The sequence below is a fragment of the Martes martes genome (genome assembly GCF_963455335.1).
Source record: "Martes martes genome assembly, chromosome: 3".
Taxonomy (NCBI): Eukaryota; Metazoa; Chordata; class Mammalia; order Carnivora; family Mustelidae; genus Martes; species Martes martes.
Window position 1 is genome coordinate 179,104,865 of NC_137890.1, and position 26,182 is coordinate 179,131,046.

A 26,182-nucleotide genomic window follows, 5' to 3' on the forward strand; every position below is an offset into this window, starting at 1 on the left:
TAAGTGTTCTCTCCTGTTGCCCGAGGCCGCTGTGATCTTCAGATATTAATCTCTCTGAGCACTCAAATGCTGAAGAGATAAACACTTGAAATATGAAAATGTTTTTCTCCAGAGCAGACGCTGTGACCCTCCAGGAAAGCAAGTGCAGGCTGTGTCAGGAGGCCGGCCCGCAAAGCTCTCTTGGCATCTGTCCCACTGCTGTCCCCTGGGGGCAGGGGACACCCCCAGTCCCTGGGGTTGAGGGGCAGCAGAGCAGCTCTGGGGAACCCTGCAGAAGGGGGGAGCTGATCCCCCTTTTATTCTCTAGTGAGGCAACATCTGATCGACTAATTCCCAGAATGGACCCCTTTCCTCTCCAATGCTTATGGGGCTCAGGGGTCCAGGCCAGGGGTGCAGAAAAACGAAAACCTAATGCGTGGTGCTAGAGCCAACGTGCGCTGGCTTGCGAGAGCCGGCTGTTAAAATTTTCTGGAATTTTGTGAGGCAGTTGCGAAGCACAGTCATTATTAAACGTTAAATGACACAAAGTTACCATTAAATAAGTTACACTAAAAACGAAAGGTCATAAATCCTCAAAACTCAGCACTTGCTCAGGATTTGGATCCATCTTGCCAGTCTCTACACTCCTGAGGTCACTCCCAGCTCTCCGAGCTGTCTGATGGCAGAAAACCATCTAATGGTCTTCATACACCCACCTCCGCCTCTGGTCATGTCCCGGCGGTAGCTTAATCACGGGGACTGTGATGCCCCTGAAAGTGGCAAACATGACAAGGCAGGGTTTCTCTTTCTCTCCCATCCCTGGAGAGCTGGGGGTTCGGTGCGGACCAGAAGCTGCTATAAACGCACTGCGGTGGAGAGAGGACCGGCCTCTTGCTTCCGCAGGCCAAGGAGGGCTCAAGGCAAGCCCCCCTCCATCAGCAGTGCCCGCAGAGGCTGCCCAGACCTGGCACTCAGAAAGGGCACCTGAGTAATACGTCCAGGGCTGTCTTCTAGCAACACTCTTCCAGAAGCCGCGTGCCAGGTGGCTCTGCTAGGCCCCGTGGGCGCGGCAGCATTTTGGACCCTCAGCTTGGTTTGCTACCGACGGGATGACCCTCTCTGAGAAGCACCCGTCGGGCTGCAGGCCAGTGGTCTCCTAAGGAGGCATTTTAGGAAGAGTGACCAGCCTGGAGTCGACGAGAGGCTCTGTGGCTCGGCCGGGAGTGCTTAGCTATGGTGACAAGGGGACGCTGACTCATCCCGTCTCCCGAAGCCTCCCAACTGCTTCCTTTCTGCTTTTCCTTTCTTTCCTCATGGCCTCTTGTGCTCCCTTCCCGGCTTCCGGGCTGCACCGTTAATCCCAAGACAGGGCTCGGAACCACGACCGCGCTGTTTTGTAGGGTGACGCGGTGAGCAAAGACTGGTGGTTTGTGGGCGCAGAGCAGAGGACTGCCCTGTGGTGGGAAGTTATGACGCTTGTCAGGGAACCTGGAGCCGGGAGCCCGGCAGCGGGCTGGCCTTAACCCTTTCCTCTCTGGACCTGCCGCGGGCTTACCTGGAAACGTCCGGTCGTTTGGGCTGGAGCTGCCGGTCCAGGTACTCCTGAGCCACTTGGCGTGGTCGTACATCCAACCACAGGGCTCCTCGGGGAAATCAAAGTTGCAGTTGAATCCCGAAGGGAGCTGCAGATCTTTGTCTGAAAGGCGGGGGAGAATAACCCAAAGAAGGCAAATGAAATGGGTTCGGACGACAGCCACAGTGGTGCTATTGAAAACGCTGGCAAGGCCCAAGCGAAGTGGCTCCCTTTGCTTATTCATTTAACTCATCTTGGCGATCGTTGGCTTTCGGGTCAGCCTTTGGTCTCATCCTTCCCAGGCACGAAAGCCAAGTCTGCCAGTGGTTCCCATAGTAAGCAATTATAAATGAGGCCACCAAATGGCTGCAGGCTCTCTCCAGGCTCCTCTGTCCACCTCAGAGAGCAGACAAATGGGGAAAGGGCTGTTCCCTAAGTGCCGGAGAAGAATGTCTCCCCAGTGCCTCAGTGGAAGGCTGGCTCCTGCCAACCGAGCTCTCACAAGCTATGGGGAGGCCCATTAGCATCCAGAGAGGCTGATGTGCCGGGCAGGTGCCGGGCCAGGGAGGAGAGAGTGAGCCCCGAAACAAGGAAGGCTTGTTTGCCCCCCCTTCACCTCCTGGGATAGGTCTTTTGTTCGGCGACACGAGGTCAGCTCGGCATCCCGGTGGGACAGCACTGCCAGGTGGGCGATTTGGCACAGCAGGGCGACTCGAGGGGCCAGAGCAGCCGGCCGCCTCGCTCAGCACCGACCGGGAGAAGAGAATAATTCTGCATGGCACCGGGTGCCCGCGGGCCAAGATCCCAGGGGCAGTAGGGCACGCCTTCCTCGTGGAAATGTCAGAAGGGCCCGCACAATGGCTCACGCCTTCCGCTTGGTTGTTCCCCTGTCTAAGCTGCAGGACTGAACCCAGAGACTTTCTTTGGAGGCTCCACGGAGCTCTAAAAACCCAGTAGGAGCTGGTGCCAAAGATGTGACGAAGTGGGGGCGGGTGTGGAGGTGGGGGAAAGAGGAAACGGGAATCCAAATTTGGAAGCTTGCCGGCAGCGGCCTCGGAGACAGCGGAAAAGTGCTGGCCAGGGCTAGTAGCGGGGAGGAAGTGGGGTCTCTGGCCTTCTCACTTCCCTTCTCAGGGTTCCCAGAGAGGAATTTCCGTGGGGAAGGCCTAGAATGCAGGTTAGGAAATCTAAAGGGAGCAACAGACTGGTGGAAACAAATGGCTCACACCATGGGGGCGAGGGGAAGGGCAGCGCCGGCCACGGAGGCAGACGGCCACCAGGCCCTGGCCGTGCCTCCCCTTCCCATGAGAGAGCATTTCATGTTTGCCCGCCCTTGGCCAACGTCAGCTCGAGTCCAGAAGAAACACATGGAATCTATTACAGAAGCATCAACCTGTGGCTTGGAAAAGTCGGCCCTTAGCCCTCAACCCCCTTCTCCCGCCAATTTCTGAATTTCTATTTTTCCGTTAAAAAATATGGAGTAATTCAATATACCATAATTCCTCTCTCATGTTTACACTCAGACTCTATCTCAGAAACCAAATTCCATAAAGAAACCTTTTGAAAAAAAAAAATAGGGAGGAACCACCCAAGAAACCTCAAACGAAACAAACCACTATAAATGGGAAAATTACATTAAACTTCTGAAAGCTTACAGCAGAACTCTTAAATTCTCTTCTGGATTGCCATTTAGATAGAACCCCCTCCGCCTGCCCTCCACCCGGCTAACTCTGCTAATCCCATACCATATATTAACTCCGTGTGCATTCCACCGTGAGCTCGCGAACTATCTTAAACGCGTCTTGGAAGATTCTCCAAGTCTCCTTCTCCTCTTCATAAAACAAAACCATGTTCATTAAAATGTCAGAATCCTGTATTCAACTAACCCTGACCAACAGTGTCCCCCTCACCCACACAATATACAAAAGAACATTCCTAAAAGCATATGCATTAAATTATCATTTTTCAGTCACACGACTTTAGCGTTTATTTTTGGCTTCCCTCCCATTCTCCTCTGTCGCCATTTTCTGGAGCTGCCCGCTCCCCCAGCCGAGTGGTGTCAGTGAGCCGCAGGTTCTCACAAGACTGTGCCATCTACCTACTGAGTCGGTGCTAAGCTGCGTCTCCTCCAAGTCTCTCCAAGTCTCCCCAAGTCTCTCCACCAATCTTCCCTCATTTTGTCTAATGAACGCTTAATAAGGATCAGTAATTTACTGTAAGTGGAGGCTGTCAAGCCTTAAATTCTAGCCAAAAATGCCAGGTGTTCCAAAATCTGTGGTTTGCTAGGAATGTCCTCATACTTGGTGAGGTGACGTACTTTTGGGCTCTGCCGATTGTTTTTATCTTACTCGGATGCGTTCAGAAGAGGAAAGGAAGGTGACACAGAGCTCCCCTGTGAAGAGGCTGATTCGGAACGAGGGGACCCAGAGATCTCAAAGAAGGGTTGAGGTGCCTTTGCACCTCCCTGCCTTTGTCCCTGACCTGTGCTCACCTCCCATGGAGGATGGGATGGCCATTTTGTGGAGCCATGATTATTACATGTTCTCAACCAGCAGTGGGCAAAGACCCAGAGAAATGTGGTCGCAGAATGGTTACCTGCTGAGTTAACCTGGATTGCCATGGTCCACGGGCCTAGTCATCCCGATGGCTGCCAGGCCTTCACAGACTGTACAGTGGAGACACAGCTCAACCCAAAAAGGCTGAGGATTTGAATGATTCAAAGTGAAGGCTAGAAAGGAGACTTCTCAAACGAGGGGTCCTCTCCGGATGGACACTCATCTCAGCTGATGACCGGCAGGTTCATGCCTGTAGGCCGTCCTGGTTGGTTGTTCCAATATCTGAATGCTTCTAGATTGGTTGTAAACAGCCACTGCCTCAAGCCCCTGACTACCCGCACCTCCCTGACCTCTGATCAGGGGACATGGGACCTCCCTGCCCCAGCCAAAGGCCAGCCTCCTCTGATCGTCAGCGCTGCACTATCCCGGACGGACGGTGACTCACCATCCTCAAAGCTGCAGTTCTCCCCACACTCTGTGGCCTCCTCCTCGATGGGATACGGGGTGGTGGTCTCCTCGCTCTTCACAGTGGGTCCCAGGGTCTCTACTGTGGGCTTCGAGTCTGCGGAAAGGGGAAGAAAGGGGAAGTGAATGCTGCGCGCGGCAGCCTGCACTGAAACCCCGCAGAAGGAAGATGCCCCAAATGCAGTTCCCTTTCCAAGTGTAGGCTTTTAAAGGAGGAAGATGGACACGGACACACACACACACACATACACACACTCACATACATCCCTGGAGTCACCTCTGTGTGCTGTCAGTGAAGTCAAAAGCATTGCCCGAGTTGAAGGAAAATGGTCCTCCACAGAGGCAGGGACACAAACCCATGTCCCTGCAGCAAACTCCACAGCAAAGGCCCTGGGGCCAGCACAAAAGGCCAGGTGGGACCGCGATGGATGCGGGTGAAGCTGACCCCAAGGCAGGCTAACCCGTGCTCTGGGTGTTCTGTTTAAGACAGAAACGTGTGTGATGCACATGTGCGTACACCACACACCCCTCTCCACTCCACCCTTCTCCCCCACGCACAGTGAGTCGTGCCCCTCCAAAACAGTGAAAAACTCCCACCGCTTAATGAACTGAGCTTCCCGTGCACGGCCCCTTGGAGGGCCGCTGATGTGCCCTGCCGGCGGGTTCACCCTACTCTTACGTGGAAGAGACGTTCTCTTTTCAGCCTTCTCTGACTCAGACAGCACTTTTTTGAACCAAAGCTAACTGACCTAGGGGGCCCACCTCTAACGAGATCATCAGAAGCGCAGCAGCCAAAGCCATGAGCGAAGCCAGACCCAGCTGGGGAGGTGTGACCCCAGCCATTATTGTTCGTGTTTGCACAAAACTGCACAGAAAGGAATACGAACTCAAAGGGACTCAGACTCCAGTTGGTGGAAGTAATTGCGGCTGTGCCTTTAGGTCAGGGTGTGGCAAATTCAAATGCTTTCCGCATGCGAGCAGCTACTGTAAGCCAGCTGGGGAGAGTTCAGGGCGGGATTGAAGGTGACAGAGGGCAGCTTGCACACCCTGATTCAAGGGAGGCCACCAAGACACTGGCCCCAGAACACTAAAGGCCTGAGGGGAGGGGGCCCAATGTGGCCAGCTCTTGCAAAAAAAAATTTTTTTTTCCCAACACGAAGCCAATTCCATTCCCATGGAAGAGCTCTAGACTCGCCCACGTTGGCCACTTATTCAAAGTACCGTAACCAGGAGCTCGCCGCAGAACTTGGCCAGGCCAAATGTGGCCGCAGGCAGGCAGTTCTGACCTGGGCTCAGGTGATGCACTCGCCCATCCATTCATTTGTCTACTTGCTCCTGCCAGTCATTCATTCCGCAACTATTTATGAAATGAATGAAACCGTGGGGCCTCGCCCCTGGGTGGGGAGGAGGGGTTCTAGTACCTGGCGTTCAAGTCCGTGCCTGGGGGTGGGGTCTTTATCCCAGAGCTGCCCTCCAACGGGAGACTCCCCGAATGAGCTCATGCATTGTTCCGCCCATTTCTATACATGTTCCTTTGCACTATTGTGCGTGATGAGGCGCCTTTGTCAGGCACACTTTGGGATACCGTTTAATAAAGCCAGGAGCTGAAGGAAATGGCTAAATACGTTGAAAAGCTTTTTCACGGTCGACTTCCCATCTTCCTGCTATTAAATACGACGCACATAACCTTTCATACTTCCCTTGGCCGTGTCTGCCTCTTGCTCACGGTAAATAGCAAATAACCTCGAAGCGTCCTAATTTGTAAGTTCAAATTTGTCACTGTGTCATAGAATCTCAAACTCAATTGTAAAGCAAACTGTGGGCAGCAAAGCAAGAAGTAATCATTTGGAACACAAACAAACCAACAGGTGAAGCAGCCCTTTCAAATTATTTAGCCGCAGTGACTCGGGCCAGCCCCATTATTTTTCCTGGTCTCCTTTTGGGGTAGGAATGAAGTGAAGGTTGGGGGCGGCGGGGGGGATGCGTCGCAGAGAGGAGTGGGAATTTTAAAAGTAAAAAAGCCATGTGGCCCCTGGAAGCAGTTTCTGGGGGGGAGGGGTCAGGTAGCAGGTTGGTAAAGATCACGTTAAATCCAGGGGCACAGGAGGCTGACGAGGCAAGGAGAGGATGGGGTGTGTGAAGGATAGTGAGAAGGCAGGCCGCGTCCGCTGCGCTTTACTGGGAGCTCAGGGGTAACTGCCCGTCAAACTACAACGCTCCCCTCGCAATTGAAACCAGATGTCAGCGACTTCAAAGGGAAGGAGGCTGGGCGGAGGCTAAGAAGCCCCAACTCTGATCTTCCAAGGAATGGCCAGGCAGGAATTTGAAATGAGAAACCTGTTGCTGACCATCGCCAGGGTAATTTGGGCCAGCTTGGGGAGGGGGAGCAGTAAGAGGGAAAGGACATTAACAACTGTCCAGCCGGTCACAAAGCAGGTCCAGGCCGGGAGAGGCATGGCACAGAAGGGCACACCTCTGACGAGTAGCTTCCTCCCTCTGGGACTCAGTTTCCCCATCTGTGATAGAGACGTTGGCCTAGATCTGTGATTTTTTTTTTTCCTCCAAAGTGTATGCCACACTGGTTAGTCGGATGTGGGATCATTGTGATGGGTCATGAGCAGCATTTTTGAATTGGACTGTGACGTGTCAGAGTGTGCTCACGGGGGGAAAATGAACACTGATCTGGAGGCCTTTTGTTCCAGCTGCATTTACTTATCATCACAGGCTTATTAGATGCCAAGCTGCAGTCTAAGTACTTTATATCCATTATTTCACTGAATCCTAACAATCCTAGGGGGTGCAGATATGCTATTATCGTCCCAATTTTGCAGCTGCGATAACCAAGATGCTGAGAGGCTAAGGAGCTTGTCTGAGGCCATGCAGCCAGAGAGCAACAGAGGAAGGTCTCTTACTTGGCAGTCTGTCCCCAGGGTCCAGCACTTAACAATACGTCGTAACTTGTATGCATGCACCATGTGCTTGCAAGTCAAGTGGATTGTGATAAAAATTTCTTTTAAATTGTGGATCACCGTCAAAAATGTTTGAAAGCCCCCGGCCTAGAAGCTCCTGGGTCCCCTGCGGCTCCAACCCTTTGATTTCAGGGAGGCCATACACGGAGCCAGCTTGTATCACTGCTGGAGGGACAGTTTTTGGCACCTGCAAGCAAACAGGTGACTCACATTCAGCAGGCTGCAGGGAAACGTGGCCTTTCCCCCATGTGACAGGGAGGAAAGAATCTTCCTACTAAAATATGTCCGCTGGGCCTGCCTTCAATCCAAAGGTGAGAAAGGCTAATTTGGGCCCGATTTCCAGCCGGCGTGCTTCAATGGGGCTCCTCCTCTGAGCCCATCAAAGCCAGCACACAGGCAGTAGGCTCCTCCCCGGGTGCCAAGGGGCACTTCTCCGACGTGCCCTTAATTATCCTGCCCGATACCCTGTCGGGGGAGCCAGAGATGGGTGTGGCACAGACGGGAAAACGGAGCTACCTGGTGGACTGAGAGGCAGGGCAGCTCGGCTTGGCCGCTGCTCCGGCTGGCCCTGGGTTCAGGGGGCTCCTCCGAGCTCCTTCCGGAGAGCGGGGAGCCAGCACCAGGTGACATCTCGCACCAGCTCCACCCGAGGAGACACCAGGAGGAGGGGTGGGGTCTGACTCCAAAGCAAAGGGAGCTTCCCGGGAACGGGGAGGGTGGGCTTGTGCAGCGGGCCTGAGCTGCCTTAAGGGGAGAGTTCGAGGTCTACCCGGGCCTGGGCCACCGAGGGTGGCAGGGGTGAGGTTGGCGGGGAGGGGGCGGGAAGGAACGAGCAAGACTCCCGCGGCGCAGGGGGAAGAAGTCCTACTCCCGTCAGCTTCCCTACAACAGGGTCCCTCCTGAGCAAATAAATGCCTTTTACAGATGTGGCTTCGAAATGAAAATGAAGTCTCTTACCCACTGACATCTGGAGGCCAGATTCAGACATAAACCGATTACTTTATTATCATGAGGGTTTTTTTTTTTTCTTCCCTAAATCAACAGCCACAGCCTCCTGGCCTGGAGAGTCAGGGTCTAATTGAATTTGGGTGGGTGGTGTGTGGTTATGATTTGTTTTTGAGAGACTGGGGTTGGGCAACTGAAATGATCCTTTAAAAAAGACAAAGCACATCCCTTTGAGAAACTGTCCCCCGTCCAGAAGCGGTGGTGCCCATGGCTGGAGGCAGGAGAACCTGGCAGCGCCTGGGCTGGGTGGGGCTTTGAGCTGACAGAGCCTCACCGAGGAGGGCTGTCCCCTCTGCCCATCTACAACCTCATGGTCTGACCTCCTCCCAGGGCATCCCGGGAAGCCAGGATCACACGACCATGTGAGCGGGACGTGGAGTGGAAAAGCAGGCCTTACCTGTCCAGTCACAGCCCAGCACCTCCAGCCGCATCCCAATCCCTGCCGGAGACCACCTCTCGGGGTACACCCGTACGTACTGCGCAGGAACGGGGTCGAATCTTCGGATGTCAGGGGTGTCATAGTGCATGTTGCCTTCAAACAGCTGCAAGGGAGACGGGCCACTCAGCCCCCATTCTGTGGGACCCCCGCCCCACTCCTCCCCTTCTTCCCGTTCCTTCCCCGTCTCCTCCCTGCCCCTCACACCCATCCAGAAGGCAGCCTCAGAGCTGACTCACTGGACATTACAACCCATAGGAGCCCCATCCTCAGACCAAAGTTTTGATTAATTTGAAGATAGTTAGGGTCCCAGGAACACAGAGAAGAGGGAGCAGATAAAAGAGGCAATTGCTAGGTTCTGTCTTCTACCCTGGGACTGGAGATTGTGGACTTGGGGGAAAGAATTAGTCTCTGAATGGACTTGGCTGGAAAGAAGAGAAGTGAATTTCAGGCTGCTTTGCCTATTGTCTTCGAAGTTCTTGTTGTAGGGATGCCTGGGCGGCTCAGGTGGTTAAGGGTCTGCCTTCAGCTCAGGTCATGATCCCAGGGTCATGGGACGGAGCTCCAAGTCAGGCTCCTTGCTCAGTGGGGAGTCTGCACGTCCCTTTCCCTCTGCCCCTCACCCCGCTCATGCTGTCTCTCTCAAATAAATAATATCTTAAAAGAAAAAAAAAATTCTCACAATGATTGAAAGTCTAGATGTAGAAAGTCCCAGCTGACTGACAGCTCCCAGGTCAAAACAAAGCTCACGTTGAGCCCCAGGACATGAACTGAGGACAGTGCGGCTGTCCTGGTCCAAGCCAGGTGAGGGACCCAACCCAGAGCACATGTGGGACTAGGGCTGACTGACTAGGGCAATGGTGTGGAGACGTGCCAGGGATTGGCTGAGTGGCACCTAGGGATGCTACCTACTTTGCAGGATCCCCACAATTCCAAAAGGGGGCACTCTTATGGGGAGGGAAGGCCCTGATACTGGCTAAGATCATCTCCTTTCCCAGGCTCCCAGAATGATCGAGAAGAGCCAGGGTATGTTCTTGCCAGAAAAACCCATGGTCCAGTTTGTGCTCTGTCCCCTGTGGTTTCCCAGTTACTAAGTCCTGAGCCTTTCCAGGCCCCTAAAGCATGAGCTGGGTGTTTACATCAGCATTGCAAAGCCTCCAACCCAGCCCGTGCCTCTGCATTAAGAATGGAAACATTTGCTGAGCAAAAGGGACCAAAGAGAGATATGAAATTCCCCCTTCCTTGGTAAAAGAGGCCTGCTCTTCTGAGGAAAATGAGGGTAACTCAGCAGTTAGTATCGGAGTCCCTGGCTTCCCCGCCGAGATTGACCTGGAGAGGCATGATATCTTTTCCCCTTGCTGGGGGCTCCTCCATACCCAGGGTCGAGGGCTGACCCATACTTCCTGATGGTGGGAGGAGTAGGCTCTGCTGATCTGGGAAGTTTCTCCTGCCTCTCCCAGCCTCCCTATGAGAGGCGGGAAAGGCCTAAGCAGAGACCAGACTGGGAAAATACAAAGGAGCGCAATGACGTTAAAAAAACAGTCATTTTTGGAAGCAATCCCCTAGGTTCTAAACTTAAGCCTCCAAGAACTACACCCCCTTTTGGACGTCTGGCCAATTCCAAGGAAACGTCATCTAAAAGAGTGTGTAAAGGGTGTTAAACCTGAAAGAAAGGCAGTGCAGGGTGGTGCGTAGGTGTCTGGGCTCTGGAGTCAGACTGTCTGAATCGTGGCTCTCCACAGTCATACACTGTGACCCTGGGGGTGACGCCGAGCCTCAGTTTTGTCATCTCTAACATGCGAGCGACAGAGGAGCCTTCTTCCAGAGATGTTGGAAGGATTAAAATATGGCATTTAGCAGAGTGGAACAAAGTAATCCCTCAGTTAATGTTTGCTTACTAGAACACAGGGAGTCTGGTGCCGACTATCTGGTTAGGAAGTGAGCACCCCAAAACTAAGCTTCCCTGTTTGGGATAGGGTTAGGGAGTCTTCAGGGAATGACCTACCTTCGGCTGCTGGGTCCTGGGGTCCTGGATGTACTCCCAGTCTCTGCCGTTCAGGCTGTAGGAGACTTTGAACTTGCGCACAAACGCCCTGGCTTCCACGGCAGTGATGCTGTCTCCCCCGCGGGCTCCCTGGATGATGACGCCCTTCACCGTCTTGGGCACTCCCAGGTCCACCTGAAGCCACTCCTCGCCTGGCTGGGCCTGAGGGATCCGGGGGAACCAACCCGAGCGGCTGCTGACCAGGCGGGCGGTGCTGGGGCTCCACAGGTACTCGCGGGTGGAGGAGGCCGAGATCTGGGAGTCGGGGATGAGGCCCGACAGCATCCCCAGCATGTTGGAGCAGGGTGCATCTGTGGAGGGAGACGCAAGGGCTCGTGGCTGGCACCCTTTTTGCCGGCTGCCATCTCCCCTTAGCCGGGAGCTGGCAAAGAACCCGACGACCACACGCTGCAAGTCAGAACTGATCTCTTCGCATTTCGAGCACTGCGGTTAAGAGCGCAGCCTGGGGGCCAGGCTGCCTGGGTCCATGTCTGCTGTGTCCCTCACTACCGGTCTGACCTCAGGCAAATGATTCAGCTGCTCCGTACCTCAGTGTATCCAGGTGTGAAGGAGGGCTAGCACCAGAACTTACCTCGTAGGGGCTGTCGTAAGGATTCCATCAGTCACCACATAAACGGTCACAGCACAGTGCTGGCGTGTCTAAGCATCACACTGTGAGCCAAGGACATGCATATCCTTGAGGTGACACCAGGCCCCCCTGAGCCTCCCAGGGCGGTAAGCACAGGGGAGCTCAGCTGAGCCCTGAGTTGTTTCCCAGACGATTGTTTTCCTAACTGGATGGACACTTTCCTGGGATCAGGTCTTTGCTTCCACGTGGGTTATCATAGGTTTTTAGTACCTTGAGTCCTTCGCACATGCTGTTCCTGCTGCTCCAAATGCTGTTCCCCTCTGTCTTCATCAGTCTAAGCTTTGCCTAAGTATCACATCCTCAGAAAGGCCATCCCTAAACTTCAATCAACGGTCAGTTGGGTCCCCTCCACCATTGTTTCTCCAAGCACCCGGTCCTTCTCCTTCACACACACACATCTTACTTAATAACTATCCAGTACACAATCTGGTTATGATCCATGCTGCCCACCAGCCAAAGTTTCATGTGGCTAGAGACCCCCCCCCTGCTCGTTCACATCCCCTGTCCACTTCCATTCTCAGTGTGGGGCCTATTGCACAGCAGGCCTCCGAGAACACTCGTGCAGTCGATGCGCGAGTGATGGATGCACAGATACATGGTATCCGGCAGGACAAGGTCTGGAGTCAGGGTAGTTAGATGTTGCTGAACAGAGCCCCAGGTGAAAACGAGCCTCCTGGAAAGCTCACGGGGTGCAATCATGCTACTGGGCTGAAAGAGGGAGCCGAGCCCAGGACACAACCAGCTCCATCGTCTCATTGGGGCCCCCCTCACCTGTGACCCGGCAGCCAAAGAGCTCCAGCCGCAGGGCGATGCCCGAGTGCCAGGTCTGGGGCCGGATCCTGACGAACCTGGTCAGGAGGGGCGTGTGCAGCTTGTTAAGAACGACCTCGGACGCATCGTTGTTGGCTTGGAATACCTATAGGGTCAGATGGGAAACCACTGTCAAAGTCCAACTGTCGTGTGGCCACTCACCCGGCCTTTGAAGAGGCTGCAAAAGTTCTGTTGAGCTTTATTTCCCTCAAGCTTCTATTCATCAGTGTGTTTGTTGTTTGGGGTTTTATTAGGAGCACCATGGGGGAAAAAAAAACCAAAAACGTCATTTCTCACACTGTTCTACTTGAAAACAATAACTGGTCTTCATAAAAACTTTTAGAGGAAAGAAAAACTTTGCCTCTGGGCTGAGAGCAAGCAGAAGAAGACATGGAGGAGAACCGTCCTCTTCTAGGGGCAGTGGACCTCATTAGCTTGAACTTGATTCTGCCCCCCCCCCCACCATGGTGCAGGCATATAGGCATATTTGCAGGGTATTTTTAAAGCGCTTCATAGTTGTTTTCTTAGTTACTTAGAGGCCTCCCTGCTCCACGAACGGGGGAGAGCATGGCGGAGGGCACCATCTACTCCTCGGGGCTCTATGTCAATCAACACTTTCTTGGTTCCCTCTGGTCTTTGTTGGAGGGTCAGGGTTGCAGACAGTCTCTCAGAATCCTGCCCCGGCTTCCTCTCACTGTGGTCCCACCCTGTAATGAAATCCATCTCTGTCCCCATCTGACCAGTGCCTCTCTTAGGGGAGAAAAGGCTTTTCAGAGTAGCTTCTAAGCCAACATGGTAGGAGCAAGTCCTAGTTTACCAGATGGCCCAAATCAATAACTGCCATATGGGCCTTATGCTTTTCTGTGCTCTCCATTGGAAAAAAAAAAAAAAAAGTAGCCAGAGCAAATATGACTTTCTCTTGGTTTTCTTGGCTAAGGGTGGAGGGAAAGACCCACTGACCAAGCAGCACTTATAAATCATACCTGGCATAGCTCTAACAACCAAGAGACTGCAAGTCGACTTGGACTTGACACTTCGGTTCATGATACCTGGAACAGGTCCGGTGTGTGCACACGGACAGGGCTGGGACCAGAGGACGGGGTAACTGGTCTGTTCCCGTACCCCTGAGATACACACCATATAAACACAATTACAACCATAATGACTTGGGAAGTATTATTATTTCTGCTTTACTGATGAGAGAACGGAGGTTCAGAGATTTCTGTTTGGATCCAAAGCCCCTGCCATGTTTTTAGGCTGTAGGATTATGGTTTCCTACATTGGCTCTCAACTCTTGGAACAAATTTGCAGCATTTATACTGGTGGCTAGGAGTCTTGGAGTCCTTGAAGTCTCTGAGCCTGGGTTGAATGGAGGTGGGGTTACTCTTCAGGGATGTGTGTTTATAATCCTGACTTTGAAAGCTCTGAATTACAGCAAAGAGCTACACGGAAGCTTAGAGCTAATTAACAACATGGGCCTTTCTTTCTTTCTCATGAACTGTAACTAGGAACCCTGCCATTTGGCAACCTTGAACCCTCCATATTTCCCACTTGCTGAGGTCAAAAGTTAGAGACCTTAACCAGCACACGACTGAGGGTGGGGGTGAAGGGTAAGAGCCAACACACCTTTTGCAACCAGATCAGGGGAAGTGGCTTGCTTCAGACAGACGGAGCGAAGGGGAGGAGGAAGCAGGTTTTCTCCGGCCCACCATATTCAGGTTAAACCCCTTGTTCCTGGTGCCTGCCCCCGCTTGCTGCCCCCTGTCCTCACTAGGGAGCCTCCCATCCCATCCGAAGGCTGTGTTTCTTCCTTTGCTGCCTTGCTAACTGCAGGGAAAAAGACCCAGAACTGCCTGACCACCCATCGCTCCCAGGTCTGATTTGGCTCCTTCCTTTACAGTGACTGGGGACAAAGAGGGGCCAGAAGACAAAACAAGGGAAGAAAGACCAGGCCAACAGGAGGAAAGAGGGTTAGAGTCAGACACCGGGGGGAAGGCTGATGGAGAGAGGGAGAGAGAGGCCCAAGACTCTGTGATCTTAATCGTGGAGAAGGACGGCCAAGGGACGATACCGGGCCCAGGGAGACCCCGGTCTGGCCGTGCCAGTCCATGGCTTCCCAGGAGCTTATAAAGAGCTCCGCAGCTCTGAGGAAAGGAATGAAGGCACCGAGTCCAAGGGAAAGAGATTAATCAGTTCTCCAAGAATTCAGCATGAGGCAGAGGCTTTTGTTTTTTGTTTTGTTTTGGCAAGCGAGAAGCAAATGCAGCACTTTGGTTATTTTGGGAGGGTGCTGTGAGCTGTGGGGGGCCACCGCCGGCCTGCTCCCTGAGGACGGTGAGGGTGACTGTGTGTGGCCTCCATCAGGAGATGCTAAGGAGTTCATCTGGGGAGGGGAGCTGGATTTGGCATGTGGATACATAACTGGAGCGTTGAGTGGATTTGAACTTTAACACAGCTGCTAACCCACAGCGTACACACCACGCTGGCACCGTTAGAGACACAGCACGTCTTATGTGTTTTTAATATCTGATTTTATCTTATCTGACCCTTTCATTTCTCAGGCTTGGCAGACAACGCTAAGAAACCTTTCCTTCCCCTGCCCCCCCTCCCCCACCCCAGTAAGGAAACGACTATGTCTTTGCACGGCCTTTGGGAGGCTGGTACGGCTGGGAGTGCGGCTGCACCTGGGCAGGGGCGTGCACCCATGTGCGTGTGTACCTGCCTGGCACGGGGGCTGGTCTTCCTGCAGAGGGACGCACGTCCTCACAGGCTTTGGGTGAGCCCCCTGGACCTCTGTGTATAGCGACACCCGTCAGAAAGGGAGGCGGGCACACGGCCCCTCTGCTTAGACCACCTACCCGGCTGCTCCCACGGCGTGTCATTCTGCCTCCTGTTTCGCTCACTCTGCTCCTACTCCCGCCCAAAACCCCATGAATGCTCGTTCAACGTGGCCTCAAATCGCCCTTTGGATTTCCGAGCCTGCTTCCTTCTTGGTTTCTTGTGTGCCCTTGACTTTGCACTCAGATCTGCCCCTGCTCTCCGGACCCTTTGCGGAAGGAATATCGGCTTATTTAACTAAACTCTTTATACGCTTCTCTGAGTGTGGCAGAGTGGGGGGAAAACCCCCCAAACACCACCAACCAGGTGCCAGGGGAGACAGGCTGTTGCTGCTGAGCTCATCAGTGTGGGCAAATGTCTCTACCTCCCCCAGGCCCCAGTCTCCTCCTCTATTAAATGAGTTGATTTGCCTTTCTGGCCCTCAGATTCTAAGGCTTTCTGCACAAGGGTTTCTAAGTAGAACTGTCCCAGCAGTGCCCATTTTGTGAAGGGTATTTTAGTTGTTCAGTGTCCCTTAACACCTAAGTGCTTGGGTGGACGAGGGCTGTGGGTTTTAATACGCTTCAAAGAGCGCCCGGGACACACGGTGAGTGCCCCACTCAGAGGGAGAGTACACCTTGTTGATGTTTTTGCACAATAACAGTCCCAATTATTAATAATGAAAAGTAATGAATAACAACACCTTAGTCCTTACATACTGACTTTCACCCAAAGATACCAAAGTACAATTTATGAAAATCCATTTTTAATGAAATATTAAGCAGTTTCTATTTCTCCTGACCCAATGGATTTCCAAGGTCTCTATTTTTCTCCCTGCATCTTCCTATTTATAGCTGGGAAATGCTATCATATATTATACATCTTTATGACTTTCTCAATGCTTCTGTGGTTTCAGAATCACCCTTCATATGTTTTCTGATCAAATTCTCGGAGATGGATTCTTGGCTTCTGGTCTAGGCATTGCAAGGTAAGGGGTTGTGTGCATGGGAAATGATGCCAGGAGATTGGTTTTATTCCCTATTCCCTGCCGACTCCCCGAATCACTATAGGCCAATCAATAATCCTTAGATACCTTGGTTTCTCCTTCAGGAAAATGAAGCTGATAGGAGGTTTGCCGATAGACGCTAAGGTCTACCAGCCCTCCCTGCTGGCTTCAATGCTTGCACAGCCCCCAGGACCAATATTAGAGTTGAAGCTACATCATACCTAACACATGGGTCTCTGTTCGATGGGGAGGGTTCAAGGTCTGAAAGCCACTGACTCTCAAGTCCCACTTGAGGCCCCAAATTTTCAGGCCATGACTTGACAGGAAGGTGACCGTGATGCTAAGAAAACTCAATGGGTCGTCAGTGTATGGGGCACCCTGATGAGCATATACCAAACGTGACGATCACATCATAGCATCTGCTTTAAAAGCTAGATGTCACAGATGGTAGGCATGTTTGGTAATTTTTAAAAGCAAAATGCGGATATGGTTGCTTTATCACCCAAAAGAAAACCAGAATTGTGTACAAGGTGTCTCTAGCTTTCTTAAGAGGTAAGGAGAGCGTTGATGGATGTAATTATTAAATTGTGTGTGTGTGTGTGTGTGTGTGTGTGTGTTTATGTTGAACACATAGATTTCTTCAAATGCATCTCTGCAAACCAAGTTTAAGAAGCAGTTCAGGGCACAAAGTGGTTTGGATAATCCATTTGGTGCCTTGCTGAATTCTGAACATAATCCAACACTTTCCAATTGATTCTTGAGACCTTTGGTTTATTTTCAGAAAGACAGAATCTGAAACCAGCAGCACTTCAAAGATTTTCTGATTTGCACCTCTGGTGGGGAGGGGACATCTGCCAATTAACTTGGCGGCTATCCAACATCCCAGTGTGGTGACTATCTATACACCCCACCCAGGAAAAGAAAAAAAAAAAAAAATCAACATGTTTTGACCATGCCTATGAGCTTCTCAGCCACGGGCTCTAATACTATATAGAATCAAAGAAGGTAATACATGTGATCTAATAGGAAACAGCTAGCCAGAAACATCCCTGATGGTTCTGAGGTCATCTTTTCTCTATCTTCCCACCCATTTCTTGTCACACCAACCTACCTGTCCCTGCCGCCCTGCCCTTAACTCTTCTTATAAGAAGATACAGTGACTCTGCACTGAGGGTTGGCCTGCCTTCCTCAGAGGCCTCTGGGCAAGGAGGCTCGCTGCTAGGCCCAAGTCCCTCTCCTGTACCCCAGTAATCTCCGCCGTCAGCGTCCAGGTGCCCAAGATAGCGTGGACGCTCCACGGCCATCACAGTCTTTGAGCTCCTGGACGAGGAGCTCCAGGGTGGGTTCATGGTGGGAGCTGCTGGAGCCTTCCGTCACCAGGCAGGTCCTTCAACCGACAGATGCAGGCGCTCACTACTTGCACCACCTCCCGTCTGCGGAGGGCTTCAATATGCAGTCTGCATCCGCCAGTCTCCTCATTACCTATGGTGTGACCTACGGTTTATTCCTATTTTGCTGTAAATATCTGAACGTGGCCAGCTCCAGGGACTGCAAAGAAAGCAGGAAATTTTTCAAAGACGATATAGTGCTGGAGCCCTGAGGTAGAAATTGTGCAGGAGACAGTCTTCTTCTTTTTCTTCTTTTAAAAAAAAAATAAATATTTCTCTCCACTAATAAATGTTTCATCGCATCCAAAGTTCTCCTTTTCAATCTACTTGGCACAGGCGCTCAAGGAGGAGGAGAATAAAGCAGGCGGAAAAGAGAGGTGGCAGGAATGGAGGGCAGAAACTGGGGAAACCAGTGGCATGTTTTAAAAATGTCTCTCACAAACAATTGAACTGACTCATCCTAACTGCAGAACCAAATGCCTGTCCTCTCTCCCCCACCCCCTTCCCTTGCATGTTCTCTGAAACCAGCCACTGGGTCCACACATAGAAATAAATGGTTAATCAATGGTTGCCATCCTGTTTAATTAATCTGTTGCACCGAACAGGCAAGGGGTGGGGGGCAGGGTAGGGGTGCTGTTGCACACGGGGAAAATGATGTTAAGGTAATGGATGTTTTTGGTTTCTTTTTTGTAAATCATGGCCCTGACATTTCTCCCTTAAAACTCCTCCTTAAAGACTATAAAAAAAAAATTTTTTTTTAAGCTGCTTTCATACTAGTGGATGTGGGAACTTAGCCAGAAACAGAGTCAGAAGGGATGTGTCTCATATATATGTGTATACATATACATGTATGAGAGAGAGGAGCGGGGGAGAATTTAAGGGAGGGTGAGGCTAGGGGGAGGGCAGGGAAAGTTCCCTAACCATGAAATGCTCATTTATGACCACGATGCCCTCCTGTCTCCTGTTCCTTTACTGAGGGCTGTTTTTGTCATCAACCGGTTCTGCTGATGAGGGAGGAGGAGACTGAGGAGTAGGAGCGTGTCATGGGGGGGTGGGGGGTGGAGGTGGGTGGGATGTGCGCATCCCATCTGTGTGTGCCTTGTGGGTCCCGTTAGATTTACTGCAGGATTATGTTACCCCCATCGAGACGTAAAGCTCTGGAACACAGCATACTAACAGGATTAGGGTTTCGGGACTGGAGACAGGAAAGCACCAGGGAGGAGAGCAGAGGCGGGGAGGAGAGGGAAGTGCGGGGATTCGGGGCTGGAGGAGAGATGGATCATCAGAGCCATGGAAGGGAATGGCCAGTGTCCTTCTCTAAGGGGGGGGGGGCGGGGAGGTGGGGATGTTCTCTCCGGGTCGGCAGGGTTCTCCATACTGAAAACCTCTTGTGACATCGTCACATTTTTTTGAGAAGGCACTTTTAACTTGGAAGTGGGCAGAAGGGCGCGTGGAAGGGGACAGGGAGTAAGGTTCCTGAGCCCGTCTGCCATCTGCATTCCTCTTCTGGTGCAATTTCAGCCAATCACAGAGCAGGGAAACGGCAATATTTCCACCAGGTGAGGTGTTCACACCAGTGCTCCTCGAGGGACGCTGGAGTGAGGCAAAGAGGGTGTTTCCAGCCCAAGCAGGTTCACTGCGCCCTTTGACACCCCTGCTCACTTGTCCTGCCCCACTGGCCGCAGTGCACAGCTGTCAGACGGAAAGCCCTGGGAATTTGGCATCAAGACCATAAGCGCCATGGAGGCTGGCCTCAGCTCCCGGGGACAATTCAGCACCCATGGGAGTTGGGTGAAGCCAGCCACAGGAGCCTGATAGAGAAAAGGTTCCAAGCTTATGTATAATGACATTTTCCCTTGGGCCTCCTAAGTGGAGAGGCTAAAGGTCTGAGCTCATCCCATGGCAAATGGATAAGGGACAAACTTAATTACCTAGGGCCCTGGATTCTTCTGTTATAACTCAGGGGGGCAGAAAAATGGGGGGATATGAATTTCAAAAGGGCATTGGCCCTTTTTGGAATACACAGAACCCTGGTTTGATGATGCGATCGGATGCATGACTTCTGAAGACTGATGCCCATTCCCAGCTGACGGCTTGAGTCCCTGTCAAAATCTTACATACGCTTAACAAAACTGCAATGAAAAGGATAAGGGGAAGCCAGTCATCCACCAGGAGATTAAAAAAATAAAAATAAATATAAATATAAATATATATATCTTTTAGAAAATTCCAAGTTATTAATTGGAGGAATAATTGCATCCCTAACAGAAGAATGAAAGCGAGAAGGGTCATGTTTATCTGAGGCAGCTCTAGTGCAGGGCCCATCAGATGCAGGGAGAGGTCTGGAGGACTTATCAGGTCCCTTCCAGACCTATGATTTTAAAAGAGGCAGATAAATATCCCATGGGGCCTTGTTACTTTTTAAATTGATAACTTGCTCTGCTCGAGAAGAGCTTTGTGGGTCTAATACATTAATTATATCTGCAGAGAGCCTTCCATCTACAGATCCCAAGGTACCCTGCCAACCCAAGCTACGGCACCATTCTGTTTGGGCGGGCGGAAACATTGAGGCATGGGGCTATTAGGAGAAATTTCCAGGGTCACACGATGCATCATCTAAGATCTGAAAATAGATGCCACATGGTTCTGTTAGCCGACTGACGTGGGGGTTTGGTTTTCTGACACCGCTCTCTCTCCTCCTAAATCTCTGATAATTTCGCAGAGGGTCTTAGAATCTCTGATGGCTTTCAAAGTGATTTGTCTTAATTTAGAAAATAAATATAGGACAGAGAATATTTTGAAGTTGGGTGTGGATGTGTTTTGAAGGGATGTGGCCAAATCAAACACTGATAAGCCAAGCACACTAAGCCACACTGCCCGAGTGCTGCTTGCTTTCAGATCTCCACAACGATGGAGGCTCTCCAGGGGAATGCACACCTCTAGACCCCTACGCTGAACATTTAGGATGCCGGTTTCCCTCTGGGTCAAGAGGACCACAAGGCCTGGATCAGACTGGGGAGCATCTTCCCAGAGATCAAAACCCTGTGACCGGGAACCTTTCATGGGGACTCCACAGTTCCCCATGTCCCTGGGGCAAATTACTCTGTCTCTAAGAGCTTCAACTCCAGTTTTTTTTTTAAAGATATTATTTATTTATTTGACAGTCAGAGATCACAAGTAGGCAGAGAGGCAGGTAGAGAGACAGGTGGGGAAGCAGGCTCCCCGCCGAGCAGAGAGCCTGATGCGGGGCTTGATCCCAGGATCCTGGGATCATGACCTGAGCTAAAGGCAGAGGGGCTTTAACCCACTGAGCCACCCAGGCGCCCCACAACCCCAGTCTTTGAAACTCTGTTCCATTCTGAAGCGGTGAGTGGTACCTAGAGGTTCTCTGATCCCTTGGAAGCCATCAGTCCACGAATGGGATGAGCTCACTTAGCACATTTCTGCCACTCATTACAGGGTAATTCTGAAAACTCTTGGACCTCATCCCTGTGCTCACCCTCCCATCCTCAATCTGGCCATCAAGATATATTTAGCACCCCCGCAGACTCTCTCTTTGAGCCCAGATTTCTTCTAAACACATCAGAACAGCCAGCAGCACTGTGACTGTTACAGAAAGGTGACCAGCACTATGTCAACAAGGAGATGCCCACTTTCACCAAATAAGGGAGAAATGAAGACAAGTCCTCTTGCCTTGACATAGAAGGGCAATGGCCTCTGTCCCCGGTCCTGACCTTGCTCTTGGCCTCGTTCTGTCCAGTGTACACACAGAGAACTAGCCATTCAGAGGTGAGCAGGGTCCTGGCCGAGGCCTCCAGCCTCCGGCTACTCCTGCTTTTCTCTCTGCCCTTCCCATGCCTTGTGTGTACATAACTGTGCCCATAATTACAGACACATACGTGAACCTTCTAATACTGTATTTACAACACTATGTCTATGTTTGGGGTGTTGTTAATGTAGCTGGCGAAATCAAAAGCAGTAGTTTTCTGCTTGTGGTTTCTAAAGAAATATATGTGAAGCCATTTGTATAATCTAGGGGAACGCAGGGGCTGGATATGGGCTCCATCAGGCGGACAAGCTCTCTGCCTTGTGGTTATGACATAAATATGCATAAGGAGGGCCCGCCCTATAGGAAAAATCATAGGTTCCATATTTATGGCCTGTGTAATTGGATAAAGGTTTGGGGATGTGCTGTACATGTGGTCTGCATAAATGGGCCGTGTTTGGCCAGGAGGATGCTGCAAACCGCCCCCCCCCCCACCATGATACTCAAAAGCCTTCCTCAGAGGCAACCTCACCGTGACCTGCTGGGTGAGAGAGACGGACAAGGCTGCTCACAGGCTGGCAAGAAGCTGGAAAAGAGCTCCTTAGTCTTCTTTACTTTCTGGTCACAAGAAAGAAGTCGTTCCTCCCCACCCCCCCACCCACCTCGGCCCAGGCTTTGCCGCAGTCCAGCCTGGGTCCACATTGTAAATAGTGTATTGCAAGGAAATAGCATAGCCATTCCCCACCACCATCAGCACTCATTAATCTTGTTTTTCTCCGATTTCCCCAGTTCCCTGGTCTTTGGTCCATAGCACTGGTGTTGACAGTGACCAGGGAATTGAAATCAAGTTCCCGCATCTCTGCCCCAAACATTACCATCCCCTCCTCACACCGTGCACCTGCAAATCCTCCCCCTGCAAACCCTCCCCCTGCATGGCGGAACGGAGCCCGCTGCCGCCTCTACCTCCACTGTGCTTTGCTCACAGGTCCTGCTGTCGGAATTGTGCTTTTAAGCCCACCACCTAGCACCAGTTGGCTTGGCACGGAGCCCACCAGCCAGTGGCTACAAAGAGAAGCTCAGTGGTAGCGGCCAGCATAGACGGCACAGATGAAGCCACTCCCCTCCCTGGCCCCCAGCTCCCCTCCTCAGCCGCCTCCCCTTCATGGCATCAAATCAAACTGCAGCAGACTTGACAAATCTATTTGGCATGGTTCACTCAACTATTTCAACCCCAACAGACCAGAGAGCTGCGCTGACGCTCCACGAACGGTGCGGTGCGGGTTCCGCACATCAGATACAGACATCTGGGAGAGCGATCTGCTAATGAAGGAGCCGCAGAGATCACCGCCGCAGGACGGAGGGTCGGGTCTCCCTCATGGCCCGCGCAGTGGGGCAGGGGAGCGAGGGGAGGGGGCAACGCCTAACTGGCAGGCTTTCCATTCTCCTGCCTCCTTCTAGGTAGCCAGAGAATGAATATCTAATGGGGGACAGAAAAGGGTTTTTCCTCTGCCCCAGTGTTTTTTTCACGTGGGCAGGACGATCACTAAAAAGCCAAACAACCACAAAACAAAAATGAAATTACCCCTTGGCTCCTGGGGAGAGAAATCTAGCCGAGGGTGAGAAGGGGAGGTGAGAGAGAGAGAGAAAGAATGATCTATCTAACATGAAAAAGTTGAGAATGATTCCAAAGGAGACCAGCAAGCTAAATTCAGTGCTCAGGAATATCTTCTCTGCAGAACAAATACCAGGGATACAGCCAGGGAGGACAGCATTCTGTCAAAATGTGCAGTGCTAAGGTATTTCCAAAAGCAGATTTCCTACAAATAGTGTTTTAAATAGCATCTCAGTCCATCTGCGTGCTTTTAAAATCAGCTTATGCTACAGTATCCCTCTGGCCAGCGCTGCTTAGTCATTGAGCCTGGAAAGGGAGGCCGTCAGGTGAGCCGCCTCCTTCTCCCCCAGGACCCACCCCTCCTCAGCACGGGCCCTCGCCTGCCTGGCAGAGGTTCTTTCCAGTTTCTACCGGTTTCTTAAAGAAAAGGGTGGGTGGGGAGAGAAGGCATGGGAAAGCGCCAGGGGGATGAGGACTCGGTCCCTTGCCCCCAGCAGCCAGCGCCAACTCAGTCTTGCCCTTGCCAAGTGGCATTTGTAACCGAAACACAAGAAGTCAACAAGAAACCAGACCTGGTTGACCATGTCAAAGTGGGGAGGTCTTCCAATTGCTAAATACCTCCCTTTTTTATCTGTGAAATGAAGAAATTGTGTGTGTGTGCACGTGGGTGAGAGAGAGACCTGGTAATATCTAGAAGCCGTGATTTTCAGATGAATGGTGCCATGTTACTATGGCGATTTTAATAATAATAATAATAAAAAACCCCCACCGCTTTAAAAACTCACACTTCCTGGGGCACCTGGGTGGCTCAGTGGGTTAAAGCCTCTGCCTTCGGCTCAGGTCATGATCCCAGGACCCCACATCGGGCTCTCTGCTCAGCAGGGAGCCTGCTTCCTCCCTTCTCTCTCTGCCTGCCTCTCTGCCTACTTGTGATCTGTCTGTCAAATAAATAAATAAAATCTTTAAAAAAACCCAAAAAACAAAAAACAAAAAAAAACCCTCACACTTCCTGAGTGAATCAGTGTCGACACCACAGTTCTGCATTTTCTCCGTCCAACGTTTCCAGTCTTGCCGGCGAGGGCAAGCCACCTCGGGACAGTGGCAGGAGCCGAGGAGGCTGTGTTTGGAAAGGATCTCTGGCCTCTCTTGGTTTGGTCATATGCGTCCCATTTTGCTCATTCCTAATACAACAGGCCAGGGGCCCGGCGGAACAGGAGCCCAAAAGAGGAGGGTCCCTTTGCCTGTCCCTGCTTCCATTTGGCGAAGGATGGGCACTGTCCTCCCAGACTAGGAGCCAGCGTGTGACAGAGTTTGTCCCTGGCCCAGGCAAGACCACCAACTGTTCCCGATAGGCCCCCCCAATGTGCCAAGCGCCCCTGATAACCAGGGTTGGTGGTGCCGGCTTGCAGGCCTGCTCGCCGCCAGGATGCCGCGTGTCTTTGGAAAGCCGAGCGCCCCACATCCATCCGTGTGCACAACAAAAGCCCCACATCACCCACGCGGACACACCTCCGGGAGCCACAGACACTGAAGGCACCAGCCGGGAGAATTCAATGTCTTGCTGCCAAGCATGACTGCCGGTTCAGATCCCATCTCCGACAAACTGAATTTCTCCTCATTATTTATTGTCCTCTTTCTTCTTCGGGACATTGTGATTCCCTCTCAGCGTTTGTGCCCTTTCATTTCTAGACATCGGTAACTCCTGAACCACAGTTTCATGTGGTTTTGTGATTGTTAACCCAGCATGGGGAAGGGACTCAGGCCATAAATGCTCAATGAATCCTGTATGGGAAGGCGCGGACTGGGGACACATTTTCTCCTTCATTTGCAGTCAGAGAGCACTGTGCGAGCTCATGCACACACACACACACACTCTCTCTCTGCGGTGCGACACACCACAGCAGCCAGGCTGTCGGAGAAACAGTGTTTTCCAATCACTTTAGGATAAGAAAGAATATTTTCAGGGCCACCGCCTCCCATGCCTCCGTCAATTACTTGAGCCTCACCAAACAAGGCCTCCTCCCCTCGGTGGGGTCACCTGGCAGCTCCTCTCATCCCCAGGCTCCTGCACACCCCAGCATGCCTTCAGTGGGGGTGGGAAGAGGAAATGGGGTTACCTTGTGGTTTTTGCCATGCCTGTAGACCATCCAGTCCTCCCCGTTCGTGCTGACTTCCAGCTTGTAGGATTTGACATAGTAGCCATTCTGCGTCTCCCTGGAAATCGCACCCTGCGTTGCAATGGCTGTGAGCATGGTCAGAAAGCGCAGGTCCACCTGAGGAAGAGGGGAGGAGGAATGAGGGACCCATGGCTCCCGACAGGAGGGCAACCTCTTGCTATCCCTTCAAAGGACAAAACTGTCATACTTAGCTTGCAGCTCGTGCCTGTGTGATCTACCAGAATCAGAGGGATTGGTATCAGTCTGCAATTTCAGCCTGGAGGGTCAGACTCCACTTCTCTGGCCCTACACTGGATCCCTTTGAAATGGTAACTGGATGGTTTTTCTTTTTTTCCCTTTTTTTTTTTTTTTTTTTTGCAAATCTGAACCGACCATATTCAGTTTACCTTAAAGGGGTCCTCGACCATCTAGAACTGTGACCTCTTCTTATTAAACTACAGCCTTCCCTGCATCGTAAAATCAGATGCTATTTAAAGGAACAGTGGTTCAATCCGGTCCACTCCACCCCACTGCAGTCCAGTCCACTCCAATCCACTTATGACACTCTGGTTGCCACGTCTCAGCTCGGGGCTGCCTCGCCTCCCCCGCCTTCCCTCGGTCCCTCATTCCATTGTGTAGTCAGTCACTCGGGTCACCAAAGGGTCAAAGGGCATTCAGAGTCTGCCCAAGCAATTAGGCTTATGCACCAAGTCCTGACCTTTCGCTCAGTGAGGAAGATGGCCCACATTTTGAGGTACCTCTCTTCCCACAACACTAAACCCATTTGGAAATTGCTGGATGTCATTCCTTTGCTGGCCGCGGTGTTTCTTAATGACAACCCCCCTTGATCCAAACTGAGCCAGCCCTCCCTGGTAAAATTTGATTCAGGAAGCATTTATTGGTACTTAATATGTGCTCAGCATAATAGTGAATTCAAAAGAGGTAGGCCGTG

General features: G+C 51.8%; 1 protein-coding gene across 2 annotated transcripts in view; it reads right to left on the bottom strand.

Moving 5' to 3' along the window:
- The window catches only part of NRP2 (neuropilin 2), a 113,569-nt gene that overhangs the window by 43,401 nt on the left and 43,986 nt on the right, over positions 1–26,182 (bottom strand). For both annotated transcript variants that reach the window (XM_080799280.1, XM_080799281.1), the window contains exons 7-12: positions 25,192–25,347; positions 12,447–12,591; positions 10,988–11,337; positions 8,944–9,088; positions 4,553–4,669; positions 1,535–1,675 (exon numbers count right to left, since the gene is read on the bottom strand). In XM_080799280.1, the coding sequence (XP_080655406.1) occupies positions 1,535–1,675; positions 4,553–4,669; positions 8,944–9,088; positions 10,988–11,337; positions 12,447–12,591; positions 25,192–25,347 (1,054 nt within the window). The remainder of the gene's footprint in view (positions 1–1,534; positions 1,676–4,552; positions 4,670–8,943; positions 9,089–10,987; positions 11,338–12,446; positions 12,592–25,191; positions 25,348–26,182) is intronic.